The sequence below is a fragment of the Salvelinus fontinalis genome, chromosome 13 (assembly GCF_029448725.1).
Source record: "Salvelinus fontinalis isolate EN_2023a chromosome 13, ASM2944872v1, whole genome shotgun sequence".
Taxonomy (NCBI): domain Eukaryota; kingdom Metazoa; phylum Chordata; class Actinopteri; order Salmoniformes; family Salmonidae; genus Salvelinus; species Salvelinus fontinalis.
In genome coordinates, this window is record NC_074677.1 from 11,452,791 (window position 1) to 11,471,507 (window position 18,717).

The 18,717-nt window shown below is 41.2% G+C and overlaps 1 protein-coding gene across 8 annotated transcripts; it reads right to left on the reverse strand.

Moving 5' to 3' along the window:
* Positions 1 to 842: 842 nt before the first annotated feature.
* LOC129868072 (serine/arginine-rich splicing factor 7-like) lies at positions 843 to 17,463 on the reverse strand. Of its 8 annotated transcripts, XM_055941671.1 has the most exons (9): positions 17,173 to 17,415; positions 16,980 to 17,067; positions 14,039 to 14,267; positions 13,692 to 13,874; positions 13,446 to 13,514; positions 13,194 to 13,235; positions 11,286 to 11,438; positions 1,687 to 1,791; positions 843 to 1,262 (listed from the first exon to the last, which is right to left on the reverse strand). In XM_055941671.1, the coding sequence occupies exons 3-9, from the start codon at positions 14,257 to 14,259 to the stop codon at positions 1,211 to 1,213; spliced, it is 825 nt and encodes a 274-aa protein (XP_055797646.1). In that variant the 5' UTR covers positions 14,260 to 14,267; positions 16,980 to 17,067; positions 17,173 to 17,415; the 3' UTR covers positions 843 to 1,210. The 8 variants fall into 8 exon arrangements, with proteins under 8 accessions (XP_055797646.1, XP_055797648.1, XP_055797647.1 ...); XM_055941673.1 differs by lacking the exon at positions 16,980 to 17,067 and having other exon boundaries at positions 13,194 to 13,232; positions 17,173 to 17,410; XM_055941672.1 differs by lacking the exon at positions 16,980 to 17,067 and having other exon boundaries at positions 11,286 to 11,435; positions 17,173 to 17,410.
* Positions 17,464 to 18,717: the final 1,254 nt, after the last annotated feature.

Consider the following 18,717-nt stretch of genomic DNA (forward strand, 5'->3'; position numbering starts at 1 on the left):
CAATGTTAAATCACATCATAGAATTAATACGTTTACCAATGGCTGTGGAATGTTAGCTGGGGATACTACAACACTACCATAATCGATACTACAACCACCACCAAATCGTTTCTCACAACCATATAAAAATCACATTTAGGATTGCAAATCAATGGCTAAAGTATTTTGCTATAATGTACAGTTTGTCTGGGTTAAAGGGGTTGGGCAAAGGTTTCCCCGTGAAAACTTCTTCATACAGCAGCTAATAAATCATAAAATTATATGCAATTATTTGGTCAGTACATGTTGTATCCTTGAGATCATAGGCGTTCATTCAGAATTAGGTGTGCTGTTGACTGATTATTCTGATTTAACCTTTAACTTGGCAAGTCAGTTATGAACAAATCCTTATTTACAATGACGGCCCAGGAACAACTGCCTTGTTCAGGGGCAGAACAGAATTTTACCTCATCAGCTCGGGGATTCGATCTAGCAACCATTCAGTTACTGGCCCAATGCTCTCACCACTAGGCTACCTGCCACCCCAAAATTATACAAATATTTGATTTAGAAATATACTTTAAAGAGGCTACAAAAATACTACACATTGAAATCAAGCCTAAACAACAATGTAAATCTCAATTAAACAATTATCCTTTAATTTGAACATGCTCTTTTTGAACTGTCTGCATAGTTTGTCTGAAAACTGAACCCAACTACTAAATACGCTGACATCAGCTATTGTTTATATGTGATTCATAATGACTCTGATCCCAATTAGACAATTTCAATCCAAGTTTTAAAATGCATCTGAGTCAATGGTGAGCAGTTAAAACCACTTGGACCATGAATTAGATCAAACGTTAGTGTAAAGATTAATTTTATTAAAAAGATCCCGCCATTTACATTGAAAATGAAATAAAACCCCAAATCATTTAGCTTAAAAAAAAAAAAGACTGACAAACTGGAGTAAAACACACAGAATGCAAAAAAAAAAAATAAGACTAAAACAAGCCATTGAAATGTACATGTTGGAAAAAGGAGTTTGGGAATCCTTTGTACATACAGATGAAATAATGCCAAAGCCAGAGGATGAAAAGCAAGGGATAAATTAAAAAATGACAGGAGAAAGAAATCAAATACATAGACAAAGGTGTAAAATGGCTTCAAGCCCCGAGGCAAAAGGGGACAGCGGAACAGGAGAGGGCAGGGAGCGGTCTCACCCCCATGGTCAGTCGGCATCGGGAGTGGGGCTTTTCCTCTGGCTCGGAGACCTGGATCGACTGACAAGGGATGAAGACCGTTAGCATTTTCAGTGGAGCACGACCTTCGAAACAAAACAAGAACATTAGCATAGCTATTCCTTAAGCATAGTGCACCAGGCAGTGTGGAGAGCACTCAAACCACTAATCCTAATTGAAAATATAATTGTGTTTAGATACAGGGGGCAAAAATGGTAGAAACTGAAAGTTGAACAAGCATCTAGAAATCCCAATTACAACACAATAGCGAGTAATCTGGGATAAAACTGGAAAAAGACTACATCGGTGGTGCAGAAGATGGGAAAACCAGTTTAGACAGGTGACCCGTTTTGACCAGTTGAATTTAACTGTCTCCAGTACCACATGCATGAATAAAAATAGTCTTATGTCAGTGCCACATGACAGAAAACAAATATGTAGGGGTGTGAAGATTGAAGTTCAATACCTGTCCCTCTTGGTGGTGGCTGAGCGGGACTTGGACCGGGAGCGAGATCTGGAGACGCTGCGCGCCCTGGGGCGGGACACGGACCGGGATCGAGATCTGGAGCGACTGCAGAGGAAACGGCATGATGGTCAGTAGGCAAGGAGGGGACTAAATCCTCATTGCAATACTGGTTATTTTTTGTACTGGCAGCCAATTTCATTCCACTTCAAGCACTAGCTAAGTTTCCATCAATTTGTGAAAGATTTAAGCAAATATAATATTGGCATTTTACCAACAGAGGTATTTGTCATCAAACTGGCTTCTTGTGAATAAAAGGCTGTCTGTAATGACAGTGCACTGTCTACTTTCATTTACAGAATAATCTAAATAAATCCATCCCATTTTTTTACTTTGTCAATGGTTTTTGCACGAAAAGTCTGCGATAAACAAATGCACACTTGTCTTGACATGCACTCTAGCAAACAGTTTACAGATACAGTGCAGAGGGTAGACTACATGAGATTATGGATAAGAGCAAGATAATTTGTAGTGGTCAATTGAAGGCCAAACACAGGTGACCCATCTATTGGAAAGGAGCATCAAGCTTATCACGATGCACTTCCATCCACCTTGTGAAGTTAATCACAATTTATTGAAACTGTAGCCTAATATAGTGTGCATGCTTTTTTAAGTCTAAGTGACGACCACGCCACAATACCGCAATATTGTTATTCTATCAACAATGGCTAAGAGGGCACACCTTGAGCTTCGATAAAACATTTCAGGTTTCTTAGTTTTTTCCCCCTTGTGTTTCTCAAATTTCCTTAGTGTTTCGTGCATTACTACTCACACAGGTAGAATTTTGGAATACGAATCACTGGGTACTCACCGTCCACCTGACCTAGAAATCCCTGAAACAGAACAATAGACCCGAGGAGCTCCTACTCTCCTTCCTACCAGAGAGTAGGCAGAAAAGACGCCCGACGGCGAGGCAGACGTGGCGGGGTCTTAATCTCACTAAGAAGCTGGGCAACCAGTCTTCCATTACAGATTATTAATTGACGACAGCTCAGCGTTCAACACCATAATGCCCTCAAAGCTCACCACTAAGCTAAGGATCCTGGGACTAAACACCTCCCTCTGCAATTGGATCCTGGACTTCCTGACGGGCCGCCCCCAGGTGGTGAGGGTAGGTAGCAACACTAGAGCCCCTCAGGGGTACGTGCTCAGTCCCCTCCTGTACTCCCTGTTCACCCACGACTGCATGACCAAGCACGACTCCAACACCATAATTAAGTTTGCAGACGACACAGTGGTAGGCCTGATCACCGACAACGACGAGAGCATATAGGGAGGTCTGAGACCTGGCCGGGTGGTGCCAGAATAACAACCTATCCCTCAACGTAATCAAGACAATGGGATGATTGTGGAATACAGGAAAAAGAGGACCGAGCACGCCCCCATTCTCATCGACGGGGCTACAGTGGAGCAGGTTGAAAGCTTCAAGCTCCTTGGTGTCCACATCACTAACATGGTCCAAACACACCAAGACAGTCATTAAGAGGACACGACAAAACCTATTACCCCTCAGGAGATTGAAAAGATTTGGCATGGGTCTTCAGATCCTGAAGAGTGACTGATTGCATCACTGCCTGGTACGGCAACTGCTCGGCCTCCGACCGCAAGGCACCACAGAGGTTAGTGCTTACGGCCCAGCACATCAGTGGGGCTAAGCTGCCTGACATCCGGGACCTCTATACCAGGTGGTGTCAGAGGACCCTAAAAATTGTCAAAGACCCCAGCCATACTGTTCTCTCTGCTACCACATGGCAAGCGGTACCGGAAACGCCAAGTCTAGGACCAAAAGGCTTCAACAACTTTTACCCCCAAACCATAACAGGTAATCAAATGACTACCCGGACTATTTGCATTGTGTCCCGCCAAACCCTCTTGTACGCTGCTGCTACTCTTCTATGTTCATCATCTATACCTACATATTACCTCAATTAGCCAGACTAACTGGTTCCCCCACACAGACTGTACCGGTACCACCTGTATAAAGCCTTTCACTGTTTTCTTTATATCTTGTTTACCTAATACCTATTTTTTACTTCAAAATTGCACTGTTGGTTAGGGCTTGTAAGTAAGCATGTGAGAAATTAACTTTGATTTGATTATAGTACGCACCAATGTTCAATCATTATTGACCAAACTTTACAAACTCCTTCCAGTGGGACATCAGATCCTGCAACACTCTTTCCCCCTGAGGCTTTGCTTTCCTCCGACATCCAGACAGATGATATACAACCAGCAGGTTTTACAGTTTTGAGCAGATAGGAAGCGGGCTCTCTGGCAAGAGCGGTGGGCTCTGCTTTATGACCAACACATGGTGCGTCGGTGGAAACTTACAGGAACTTGAGTTTCTGCTCCGCCGACTTGGAATACTTGGTCATAAAATGTTGTCCTTTTTATCTTCGAGAGAGTTCACCAGGATTAAATCGCCATAGGTGTGTACATCTCGCCCCAAGCCGACACCAAAAAGGCTCTAAGGTCTTCATTGGACCCTGAACAAACTGGAGACCGCATTCCAGGAGGCAGAGTACACTGTTGCAGGGGACTTGAATAAAAGTAATGAGAACCGTGCTCCCAAATTATTACCAACACATCAACTGTCTAACTCACAGAAATTCTACTCTTGACCATTGCTACACACCTTTGACACAGGTACAAGGCCCTCTCCCGTCCTTTCGGAAAATCCGACCATGACCCCAACTTGCTTCTCCCCGCTTACAAACAAAGACTCTAGAGGGAAGTTCCGGTGATCAGGTCGGTACAGCGTTGGTCCAACCAATCAGAATTCACACTCCAAGACTGTTTTGATCACGTGGACTGGAATGTGTTCCGGGTTGCCTCTGGAGATGTCAACGAATATGCACTCCGGATCCTTTTTTTTTTTTTTTTTAAATGCTTAGTTAATGTTTACCGATAGGATCTTTCAAAACGTACCTGAATCAAAAACCATTGATTAATAGCCCCCCCCAGAAAAATGTAATAAAAGTGTATTTATACCCTTGTAGGGAAACAGAGATGCTGCTTATAAACAGGGCAAGGTGACCGGGGACAATAATTGACTTACGCAGATTGATCATGGCGAAACAAGTAGAGACGAAGTGGAGGAGCAATTCAGCTGGTCGGATACAAGGCGTATGTGGCATAGACTTCTAACAAACACAGATTACAAAAAGAAAGCCAGCCACATCATAGTCACCAAAGCCACCCTACCACACAAGGTAAACATATTCTTCTCAATATTTGAGCACAATGACCATGAGCTGCCGAGGAGAGCCCACGTTGAAAACGTGAGCTACATACTCAGTCTCTCCTGAGGACATAAGTCTTTCAAAACGTGTTAACATTAGCAAGTCTGGCAGCCCAGATGGCATCTCTAGCCATGCCCTCAGCATGTGTAGATCAGCTTGCTGTTATGTTCTGACATTTTCAATCTCCCCCTAGCTCAGGCCTCTATTCTAGAGGTCGACCGATTAATCAGGGCTGATTTCAAGTTTTCATAACAAAAACCGGTAATCGGTTGCAACGCCGATTACATTACACTCCACGAGGAGACTGCGTGGCAGGCTTACCACCTGTTACGCTAGTGCAGTAAGGAGCCACGGTAAGTTGCAAGCTAGCATTAAACTTCTTATAAAAAAACAACCAATCTAAACATATTCACTAGTTAAACTAGTAATATCATCAACCATGTGTAGTTATCTAGCTTGTCCTGCGTTGCATATAGTCAATGCGGTGCATGTTAATTTATCAAATCACAGCCTACTTCGCCAAACGGGTAATGATTTAACTAGCGCATTCACGAAGAAAGCACTGTCGTTGCACCAATGTGTACCTAACCACAAACCTCAATGCCTTAACTTCTCTAGGGTAGGGGGCAGCATTGGGAATTTAGGATGAAAAGCATGCCCAAATTAAACTGCCTGCTACTCAGCCATAAAAGCTAGAATATGCATATAATTAGTAGATTTGGATAGACAACTCTGAAGTTTCTAAAACCTGAGAAACAAATCCAACCGGGAAGTGGGAAATCTGAGGTTTGTAGGTTTGCCTATCCAATATACAGTGGGATATTGGTCATTTTACACTTCCTAAGGCTTCCACTAGAAGTCAACCGTCTTTAGACCCTTGTTTGATGCTTCTACTGTGAAGTGGGGGTGAATGAGAGGGGATTGAGTCAGATTTCTGCCAGAGAGCCACGAGCTGACAATGCAAGTTAATTTGATAGTTAAGCCTGCGTTCCATTGCATTTCTGAAGACAAAGGAATTGTCCGGTTGGAACATTATTGAAGATTTGTTAAAAACATCCTAAAGATTGATTCTTGACATGTTTCTACGGACTGTAATGGAACTTTGACTATCTGCACCTAGTGATTGCGCGTCATGAATTTTGATTACTGGACTAAACGCGCAAACAAAAAGGAGCTATTTGGACAAATTATGGACATCACCGAACAAAACAAACATTTGTGGAACTGGGATTCATGGGAGTGCATTCTGATAAATCAAAGGTAAGTGAATATTTATAATGCTATTTCCGACTTCTGTTGACTACACAACATGGCGGATATCTGTTTGGGTTGTGTTGGTCTCTGAGCGCTGTACTCAGATTATTGCATGGTGTGCTTTTGCCGTAAATTTATTTTTTAAATCTGACACAGCGGTTGCATTAAGGAGAAGTGTATCTAAAATTCCGTGATTTACAGTTGTATCTTTAAGCAATGTTTATTTTGAGTATTTCTGTAAATTGATGTGGCTCGCTGCAAAAATCACCAGATGTTTTGGAACTACTGAACATAACGTGCCAATGTAAACTCAGATTTTTGGATATAAATATGAACTTTACCGAACAAAACATACATGTATTGTGTAACATGAAGTCCTATGAGTGTCATCTGATGAAGATCAAAAGGTTAGTGATTCATTTTCTCTATTTCTGCTTTTTGTGACTCCCCTCTTTGGCTGGAAAAATGGCTGTTTTTCTGTGACTTGGCGGTGACCTAACAATCGTTTGGTGTGCTTTCGTCGTAAAACCTTTTTGAAATCGAACACTGTGGTTGGATTTACAACAAGTGTATCTTTAAAATGGTGTAAAATACTTGTATGTTTGAGGAATTTTAATTATGGGATTTCTGTCGTTTTGAATTTGGCGCCCTGCAGTTTCACTGGCTGTTGAGAGGCGGGACGCTACCGTCCCACATACCCTAGTGAGGTTAAAATCAACACACAAGCATATATTTTTTTACCTGCATATTTAGTTAATATTGCTTGCTAACATGAATTTATTTTAACTAGGGAAATTGTGCCACTTCTCTTGCGTTCTGTTCTGTGCAAGCAGAGTCAGGGTATATGCAGCAGTTTGGGCCGCCTGGCTCGTTGCAAACTGTGTAAAGACCATTTCTTCCTAACAAAGACCATAATGAAATTGCCAGAATTTTACATAATTATGACATAACATTGAAGGTTGTGCAATGTTACTGCAATATTTACACTTAGGGATACCACCAGTTCTCAGTTCACCAGTTCTGGTTATGGTAAAGTTATTTTTAAAAATATAACACGACGGTTGCATTATAAACCAGTGTATCTTTCATTTGCCATACAACAAGTATTTTTATGTAAAGTTTATGATAGGTTCTTTGGTCAGATTAGGTGAATGTCCAAAATAGCTCTGGACATTCTGGGGAAATGTTGCTACATATTCACAATGTATAACCACGGTTTGCAACTCTAAATATGCACATTTTCGAACAAAACATAAGTGTATTGTATAACCTGATGTTATAAGACTATCATCTGATGAAGTTGTTCAAGGTTAGTGATTCATTTTATATATTTTACTGGTTTTTGCGATCGCTACCTTTTGCGGTGAATAAAGGCATTAGTGTGTTTGGCTACTATAGTGAGCTAATAGAAATATATATTGTGTTTTCGCTGTAAAACACCTAAAAAATCTGAAATATTGGCTGGATTCACAAGATGTTTATCATTCATTTGCTGTGCAACATGTATTTTTCATAAATGTTTTATTATGAGTATTTATGCATTTCACGTTGCTCTCTGTAATTATTCTGGCTGCTTCGGTGCTATTTGTGATGGTAGCTGCAATGTAAAACTATGATTTATACCTCAAATATGCACATTTTTCAGACAAAACAAATGCATTGTATAACATGTTATAAGACTGTCATCTGATGAAGTTGTTTCTTGTTAGTGACTAATTATATCTCTATTTGGTCGGTTTTGTGATAGCTACCTATGCGGTAGAAACATGGTGAAAATATGCGGTTGAGTCTTTGGCTATTGCGGTTAGCTAATAGAAATACATAGTGTTTTCGCTGTAAAACATTTTAAAAATCGGAAATGATGGCTGGATTCACGAGATGTTTATCTTTCATTTGCTGTATTGGACTTGTGATTTCATGAAAATTATATTAAATCTCTGTCCCGTTAGGCCAGGCTAGTCAGCTTTTTTGACGAGGATGCTCCCGGATGGGTATCACTGAAAGTTGAGGCTAGGGGGTGCTGTTGTCACTATTTATGGAAATCGTGTAATTTTTAAACGGCTTCCTACTAAATTCTTGATCGTACAATATGCATATTATTATTATTATTGGATAGAAAACAGTCTCTAGTTTCTATAGCCGTTGAAATTTTGTCTCTGAGTGGAACAGAACTCATTCTACAGCAATTTCCCTGACATGGAGTCAGATTTCACACATTTTGGCCCCTGATCTGGAGTCAGTTTAAAGGCCACTGTGAACGCTATGAGCATACAGACACTGCTTACGTCTTCCCCTGGATGCCTTTACGTGATTACGATTTGAATGGTATCGATTGCGCAATCACAGCCCCTATAAAACAAAAACACGTGTAGGTAGGAACTCCTTTCCAGCTGCGTCGGGCGCGCGGTGGACACCGACCTGCTCTTTTTCCAAGCACTAGTGTAGCCAGTTATATTTCTCCGGTCATGTTTCTACTCGTTATAGGAGTTAAAAACATCATAAGGTAGTTAATTTAAACCGTTTTATAGCAATTTATATCCGTTTAGTGCGATTTTGGGACATTTATTTCTGAGACACTGTGAATCTCTGGGCACGGTTCCAGTTCATGCCGAACGCAATGGGCATTTCTACATGGTAAGAGGACAGCTTTCGACCAAAAGACGATTAGACCCAGGAAAGGATTCTTTGCCCAAGATTCTGATGGAAGAACAGCTCAAAGTAGGAACAATTTATTATGATAAATCGTGTTTCTGTCGAGAAATGTTAATCGCTTATGACGCCATCTTGTTTGACGTAGCTTCGCTTGGCGCAAACTGTATTGAAAAGTAAGGATAATTTAAAAAATGTAAATCAGCGATTGTATTAAGAATTAAATTGTCTATCAATCGCTGTCCACCCTATATTTTTTTAGTCACGTTTATGAGTATTTATGTATACGGCTAGATCACTGTCTAATATGGCGCACGACATTGTCTGACCAGCTGGGCAACTTTTGTCATTGTCTAACCATGATTTTGGTGGCTAAATATGCACATTTTTGAACAAACTGTATATGGATTGTGTAATATGATGTTACAGGAGTGTCATCGGAAGAATTCTGAGAAGGTTAGTGAAAAAATTAATATATTTTGGCGATGTTTACGTTATCGCTCTCTTTGGCTAGAATCAATGCTCTGGTAACGTTTGCATATGTGGTATGCTAATATAACGATTTATTGTGTTTTCGCTGTAAGACACTTAGAAAATCTGAAATATTGTCTGTGTTCACAGGATCTGTGTCTTTCGATTAGTGTATGCTGTGTATTTTTACGAAATGTTTGATGATTAGTAATTAGGTAAACACGTTGCTCTATGTATTTATTCTAGTCCATTTGTGACGGTGGGTGCAATTGTAAACTATGACATCTACCTGAAATATGCACATTTTTCTAACAAAACCTATCCTATACCATAAATATGTTATCAGACTGTCATCTGATGAGTTTTTTTCTTGGTTAGTGGCTATCAATATCTTAGTTTAGCCGAATTGGTGATAGCTACTGGTGTTGGTGGACAAATAAAAGATGGTGTCTTATGCTAATGTGTTTAGCTAATAGATTTACATCTTTACATTGTGTCTTCCCTGTAAAACATTTTAAAAATCGGACATGTTGGCTGGATTCACACGATCTGTGTCTTTCATTAGCTGTATTGGACTTTAATGTGTGAAAGTTAAATATTTAAAAAAATATTTTTTGAATTTCGCGCTCCGCCTTTTCAGTGGAATGTGGGGGGGGGGGGTGCCGCTAGCGGCACCCCAGTCCTAGACAGGTTAACTGACTTGTCTAGTTAAAAAAAAGGTAAAATAAAAAAAATAAGCTCATTACAAAGCTCAGAACCCTGGGTCTGAACTCCTCCCTTTGCAACTGAGTCCTGGACTTCTTGACGGGCCACCCCCAGCCTGTCCCTGAGGGCCCTCAGTTTTCTGGCGCAACAGAGAGCACACTGTTGGACTGCATCACAGCCTGGTACAGCAACTCCACCGCTGTGGACCGCAATGTTCTTCAGAGGGTGATACGTGCAGCCGAACGCACCATTGGGTGCCCTACAGGACACCTACAGCACCAGGTGTGGCAGGAAGATCAGGGACACCTTGTTCTCCCCGCTTCAATCACTCAGATGCAGGCAGTACAGCAGCATGATGCTAAAAACTGAACCACTGGTCAATAGTTTCTACCCTCAGGCTGCTGAATAACCACGACTAGTCAGCTCCCCCGCCAAGGACATTTCTCTCCTGCTCCCCCTATGGTCATTCCACCCCACCAACAGCGTTTACTCCTCCTCCACCCCAATGGACACTTATTCATTCATCACTGCCTCAGTTATTATTATGTATAGTGTTATTTATATAGTTCATTTTATAACAATTTTCATTATTTCACCAGTCCTGCATGTTGGAGCTCAAAGCCTAATATTTTCACTGTACCCTGCAATCACACCTGCAACTGTACGTGACCATAAGACAATCTGAAACAATTGCACAAGAAATTGTTCATGCCTCAATTCACCGCATAATCTAATCAACAAAAAAATACCCACCCTCGTCTAGCGGATTTTGTTTTGCCGACATTTAACAATTTTAGTTTCCATCAAGGTTTTCTTGTTTATTCAACAGGTACTTTACTCACAAAAATAGTTGAATGGAAACTTGGTTATTGGCATATATTCAACATCTAGCAATTATCAGGTCTTCTAGTCAGATTGTAGATTAGCTCTACTTTAAACCGTGCCAAAGTCCTGTATTATTCTCCCAAGGAACAGATTTCACCAGTAAGCTGCCTCTGCCATGACAGTACAGCCCTGGATGCAATATAGGTTGTTTTTCAACATTGATGAAAACCCCTTAGAGGGGGCAGTGGCGACACCACACAAAATGAAAGTAGCACTTAAATTGATTGTATCAGTCATTACTTTCAGTTGCATAATCTGTCTCAATAAGAGCTGGACGATGGGCCTACCATGTAGAAAGACCACTTCATTACTGACTATCGTGTATGTGAGCCTTACCTTGCTGCTCTGCGCACTGGACTTCTGGACGACCTGCGCACTGGACTTCTGGACGACCTGCGCACTGGACTTCTGGACGACCTGCGCACTGGACTTCTGGACGACCTGCGCACTGGACTTCTGGACTTGGAACGTGCTGGGGACCCAGATCTACTGTGCAAAGACAATACCCTCAGCGTCATCATGTCATTTATTCAAAGCTGCTCTATCCACTATAAGCAAACTATGGGTTGGGTGCCTATAGTGCCTTTAGAAAGTCTTCAAACTCCCTGACTTGATCTACTTTGTGTTACAGCCTAGATTTAATATGGATTAAATTGTGATTGTATCTCTGACCTACACACAATACCCCATGTCCAAGTGGAATCATGTTTTTATTATTATTAAAAAATAAAAGTATTGAGTCAATAGGTATTCAACCCTGTTAATGGCAAGCCTAAATAGGTTCTGGGGGGGGTCAACTATTCACATAATATATTGCATGGACTTACTATGTGAAATTATAGTTTACCATGGTTTTTTTAATGACTACCTCAGCTGTTAAAAAAAAAAAATACACCCAATAATAGCATAGAATTTCAAACAGATTCAACCACAAAGACCAAGGAGTTTTTCCAATGCCTCGCAAAGGGCACCTATTGGTAGATGAAAAAAAAGAGAAAAAAAAGCAGACATTGAATAACCCGTTGAGCATGGAGAAGTTCCTAATTACACTTTGGATGGTGTATCAATACACCCAGTCACTACAAAGATACACGCACCTAACCCAATTGCCGGAAAGGAAGGAAACCGCTCAGGGATTTCACCATGAGGCCAAACAGTTGAGTTTTATGGCGGTGATAGGCAAAAACTGAGGATGGATCAACAACATCCACAATACTATCCTAATGAACAGTGAAAAGGAAGCCCATACAAAATAAAAAATATTCCAAAACATGCATCATGTTAGCAATAAGGCACTAAAATAAAACTTGCAAAAGACGTGGCAGAGAAATTAACTTCATGTCCTGAATACAAAGCATTATCTTCGGGACGAATCCAACTCAACACATCACGGAGTACCACTTCATATTTTCAAGCATAGTGGTGGCTGCATCATGTTATGGGTATGCTTGGCATCAGCAAGGACTATTGAGGTTTTTTTAAAGGATAAAAAAAGATGTGGAAGAGCTAAGCACAGGCAAAATCCTAGCAGAAAACCTGTTTGTCTGCTTTCCAACAGACACTGGGAGACTAATTCACCTTTCAGCAGGACAATAACCTAAAACAGTTGCTTATTCAAGATGAAATTGAATGTTCCTTAGTTTTTACTTAAATCGGGTTGTAAATCGATGGCAGGACTTAAATGGCTGTCCAGCAATGATCAACAACCAACCTGACAGTTTATTTGTCCATTGATTATTAAAATAAATAATTGGACAACCCATGTGTGCAAAGCTCAGATTTACACAGAAAGACTCAGCTGTAATCACTGCCAAAGGTGATTCTAAAATGTAGTGACTCAAGGGGTTGAATACTTATGCATTAGCATTTTTTAACAATGTGATTAAACTTTGTTGCTTCTTGTTGAAACAAGCAAATGAGTCTTCGGGTTGCCTAGGCAACACCCCCTCAATGCAGCAGCAAACAGAAATATAATTAATAGAACAGGCTTGGAACTGCTAACCTTGGTAATCAAATTCTGCTAGTGTACCCACAGGTTTCTTCCACTTTGACAGAGTATTGTGTAGATCGTTGACAAAAAAAGGACAATGAAATCAATTTTAATCCCACAACGTAGAAAAATCAAGGGGTGTGGACACTTCCTGAAGGCACTGTAGTTGGGATGATAGCTACAAACTAAGCCAGAAAAAAATACAATAAAGAGAAAAATATGTTCACCAATTTCTGCAGTAGATTAAGTCTTACCTGCTTTTGCGCTTTGAGTATGATGGGGATTTATAACACCTGCTGGAGGGAGATAAGGGAACTCATAAAGCTATTAATAGCAATTAAGAGAACACTGATCTGAATCAGTCAGATAGGTCTCTTCGAATTTCAGACAGGTTCGAGTTCGGCTAGAACAATAAATGATCAAATAAAGAGACCAAGTCTTTCAAACGATAGTTTGCCCTTTAGAGTCAACTTGCAGGGGTCCTTTTGTGACACAGAACCACTCACCGGTCGCGGCCGTTGCTTCGGCTGCGTGAGCGGTAACGCCTTCCTCTGGACCTTGACCGTGAGCGGGACCTGGGAGAGGATCATTGATCAAATATGTGCAGTAGAAAGGTGTAGCATTTAAAGACAAGTATGTATGATGCCTCCACAAAAAGAACATTCTCTTGGAGCCACTATGTCATTGAATGTCATTCAACAAGTGACATTCCAATAACAGACATTCTGGAGAAGACCGCCTCTACACTGTACCTGCTGCGGCGGCCACCCCCCCTCTTGCTAAAGCGATAGCAGTCATATGCATAATGGCCATTCTCGCCACATTGGTAGCAGCGGTCGTTGGGGTCGAAGTGCCGGCGGCTGGGGCGGTCGTGGCGTGACTTGCGAGACATACCCGTTGACAACTCCACTCTTATGCGGGCACCACAGAGCACTCTGAAACATGACAATGGTTTAAGAATAGATGGCATTTTGGGGCATGCAATTGAGGAAAAATCAGCAAAAAGATTTGTTGAAGTCCAAGTGTCATAGATTGAGACCTTTGAATCCAATCATTATTGTGCTGCTGCTGTATGCAATTCAACCACACGTGTACTCACTTGCCGTCCATGCCCTTCGTCGCATCCTCAGCATCTCTGGGATCTTCGTACTCGACAAAGGCAAAACCAGGTGGGTTTCTGGCCACCCAGACACTGCGCAAAGGTCCATAGTAGCTGAACGCCCGCTCCAACTCCCCCTTGGCAGCACCGTTGCCTAGGTCACCTACATACACCTTGCAGTCAGTGTTACGCGAGGAGCTTCGTGATGACGAGTAGGACATTTTAAAATCTGAAACCAGATAAAGGAGTGGCAAAATGACATTGAAGCACCATGCAGATCTCCAGAACTAGGTGGGTAGGAAATAATCACCAACTCATAATTTTATGAAGAGATTGAATTTATCCAGAAGCTCATGTTATGGGAACACCCTGTCAACAATGAAATCGTTTCAGCACAAGCTACAAAGAGGCGAAATCAAGGTGAGCTAGCTAGCTACAACATTAGCTAACATTAAAGGGCAACCGCACTTGGCCTCTTATTAAATAAAAAACGAATTAATGTGTGGCTGCAGACAGCCTGATGTCTTGATTTAGATAATTAAGAAATGCTGTGTGTTAGTTTGATGAGTGTGTGTTCGCAGTTGGCATGAGTTGCTGGTGTGCAACTGTGGCCAAGTTGGTTTTACTTTGAATCGCCGGGGCTAGTCAGGGACCGTCAATAAATTACACAGTAAATTATAATATTTTCATGTTGCACACCTTTTAGTTCTCAAACGCTTTCAATATTTGTATAAGATTTTCTGCAATTTATAGTTGTTTGAGGTTAAGTCATTGAAATTTGGAGCTATTTGGAATGTTATTGTCCCATGTACACTAATTTACCAATGTATTGGTCGCAGCTTTTTGAGCTATGTCAAAATTGCAGTGCGGCCATCATGGCATCGAATTATTATTTATTTAATCTGTGCCCTGCTGCTACTGACTACCAGGCAGTGAGGCAGGCGGTTGCTGAGAATGAGTGGTGCGGAGGGCTGTGTGTGTTGAGCACAGTCATTGGTGTTGAGAAAGCGCCGCAGCAGAGTCAAGTGCGCAAGAAGAGCAGCACGAGTTGCTTCCTGACCACCCACAGTCCTACCAATCATTACTAGAGCCTACACAGCAGGGGAGATAAAATGAGAAATAATCATCCAACAATTCCAGAAAGGATTCAATATTGTGCTTTCTCTCTGGGTATGCTATATAGTCGGAGATGGTCCAAACAGACTCAAGGACAGCCCTGGGACGATAGATCCAAAATTCATACAACTAGGCCTACTGTACATAAAAATATATTTTAAAAAAGCAATGAGGCTGATGCAACAGATCAGAACGTTTAGCTTAAAATGTTGATATCAACTATTATTTCTTCACATTACAAGCACAGCAATGCGCACACAGGAGTAGGCGATGGACAAAGGTTCCTAAATGCAAATGACACCACAGATTAAAATATCCATTCGAAATGTTGAAAGAGGGGAGATCTATAGATGCAACAAGGGTTGCTAATATGACTAGGATTGTGAATGCCGACTGCCTTCGCTCAGATTGCCAAGTGGGTGATGTGCGCCGGTGCACCGGCCTTTCTCTCAACTTGTGACCATTTGATCTGAAGAACCTGTGCCTCAATTACATCAACAGAACCAAGACTTTAGATGTTAATGTTAATTAAAAGTCAAGTTTGGTTACATTTCTGGCATATCCCTCATGTAAGCGTCACTGTGGACATGAGGCTGTACGTAGTCAATTAAAACCTAGGCTATACTTTTACATGTAGACTAATTGTGTACATTTATGCAAAATAGATTTAAGTATTATTCCAATGTTGGAATTTTTAGGGGCAATCTTGTAAATGTCAATTGCTGGCTCTGTTGACATACCCATTTATCAATTTCAGTAGTAGGCTACCAGTAAAAAAAAGAATAATAATTTGGTACTGGTCATCTTCAGTTTGGGATGATTTAAATTGCACTTTGGGATGATGGTGGGAAAAAAAAGTTTGCCTCAAGCCCTGTATGTAGCACTAGCGAGCCAACATTGGCTAGAAAGTTGAAGCCAGGAGAGAGAGGAACAGATTAACTTCATTACTGGCTATAAAATTTTCGTAGTAGTGACTGAATAATAGTATAATAAAACTTTATGTACTGGACTCACGATGGAAAGAAAAGAGGGATGAGAGCCATCTAGTTCCAGAGGGATTATGACTGGGAAAAAATTAAAATCAAGATGCCTACACCCACACATGAATGTAAAATGTTTTATTTAATAAAAGCAAACTGTTGGGGCTTTTCGATTTTTATACTCCAGTTTAAAAATCGATTTTAAAGCAATGTGCCTTGTTACACAATTTCACAATGTTATCTTAACCATTCCCTATAATCACTAATATAGTTCAGATTAAATAATTTATGTGACGAACCAATATCAGAAAGGGTGAAATGCTGAGAACAAGGTAAATCAATTTTACCAGTTGTATTATAATTGTCATTATGGATACACATTATGGATAAATGTGGGAACACCTCTAGCATCGAAAAATGTTGGCCTAGTTCTCAGGCCTTGTGGGCGGACTTTGAGTAACTAGCTGGTCAGCCAGACATGTACTTTTGATAACTACATAACGTTAACAACTGTAACTAATGCATTACAAGTAGCAGTAATTAGTTGCTACCGGTAAATGTGTAATTAAGCCGAGACCAATGCACACAATTAGCTCGCTTGCTAGCAACTGTGTGTGCCGTACAAAAAAGTGCGCGTACTGCGCTTGTCAGAAAGGATAGGCCGCACATTGGTTTCATACGGCTTTGTTCACCAAATAAGGCTATACAAGTAGGATAAATATCACGATATAAACACAGACTGCTTTAAAATTTACACCAAGCATGTTTGATTTCCTAAATTTGATTTAAAACAAATTGTCGAAAACGCAGCTTGGACCACCATATTCAATGGCTGCCATACTCACTTGATGCAGATAACTATGCTAACACTAGCCGCCTCAACTCAGCGAGTGAATGAACACCGTTTCCCGATTGGCCTCAATCAGACGTCAGCTGAAAACACGAGTAAGAAAATGTAATTCTTTTTACGAGTTTATACATGTAATTAATGTCGTCTTCATTTCCTTAGCATAGTTACAAATCAAGCCGGGCACTTACCTTTTCCAGGTCCACCTTTCCCGTATTGACCTAGCTGTTAGCTCTTCACACAGAGCAGCAGCACGTTTTACAGATAACCCAGGGAAGGCAATGCCGCCAGCCTTCCCTGGCCAACCGGAGAGCGCTTCTTCTTTCGGTTTCAAGGAGGAGGGATTTCCTCAATAGTAACATCCCATTGGTTCCTACAAACACTATGCACGGTTTCCACTAAAACCGTGCATATACAAACTCAAAATTGGTGTAAAAATTAAATGGGAAAAAATTGGAAATAGTGACGACTACTAGTCATGGTAAATACCACCGACACGTCACACGCCAATTATACATTAACTTTGAATGGACTATTCCACAAGTTTAAAAAAATGGACTATTAAAAGAAACAGGTGGATGGATGAATGAAACATTTTTCACAATTGGGTCTGGCTCCAGCCTAGCCCTTGAACATGACTCGAGCTTGAGGTAGTCACCTCATACAAATACTTGGGAGTATGGCTAGACGGTCGCAGCACATATCAAAACTACAGGCTAAAGTTAAATCTAGACTTGGTTTACTCTATCGTAATCACTCCACTTTCACCCAGCTGCCAAACTAACACTGATTCAGATGACCATCCTAGATTACGGAGACATAATTTATAGATCGGCAGGTATGCTCTCGAGCGCCTAGATGTTCTCTACCATTCGGACATCAGATTTGCCACCAATGCACTCTATACTCCTCCGTCAATGTATACCCGTCGCAAGACCCACTGGTTGATGCTTATTTATAAAACCCTCTTGGGCACGCCTCCTTCCTATCTGAGATATCTACTGCAGCCCTCATCCTCCACATACAACACCCGTTCTGCCAGTCACATTCTGTTAAAGGTCCCCAAAGCACACACATACCTGGGTCGCGCGTCTTTTCAGTTCGCTGCAGCTAGCGACTGGAAAAATCTGCAACAAACACTCAAATTGAACAGTTTATCTCAATCTCTTAATTCAAAGACTCAATCATGGACACTCTTACTGATCGTTGTGGCTGCTTTGCGTGATGTATTGTTGTCTCTACCTTTTTACCCTTTGCGCTGTTGTCTGTGCCCAATAATGTTTGTACCATGTTTTGTGCTGCTACCATGTTGTTGTCATGCTCTGTTTCTACCATGCTATGATGTTGTCTTAGGTCTCGCTTTATGTAGTGTTGTGTTGTCTCTCTTGTCGTGATGTGTGTTTTGTCCTATATTTATATTTTATGATTTATTTTTAATCCCAGCCCCCGTGTAACGGATGTGAAATGGCTAGCTAGTTAGCGGGTGCGCGCTAGTAGCATTTCAATCAGTTACGTCACTTGCTCTGAGACTTAAGTAGTGTTGCCCCTTGCTTTGCAAGGGCCGTGGCTTTTGTGGAGCGATGGGTATCGATGCTTCGTGGGCAACCGTTGTTGATGTTTGCAGAAGGTACCTGGTTCGCGCCCGTGTCGAGGCGAGGGGACGACGTAAAGTTATACTGTTACACCCGAATGAGGCTTTTTGCCGTTTGGTAGCCGCCATTGTAAATACGAATGTT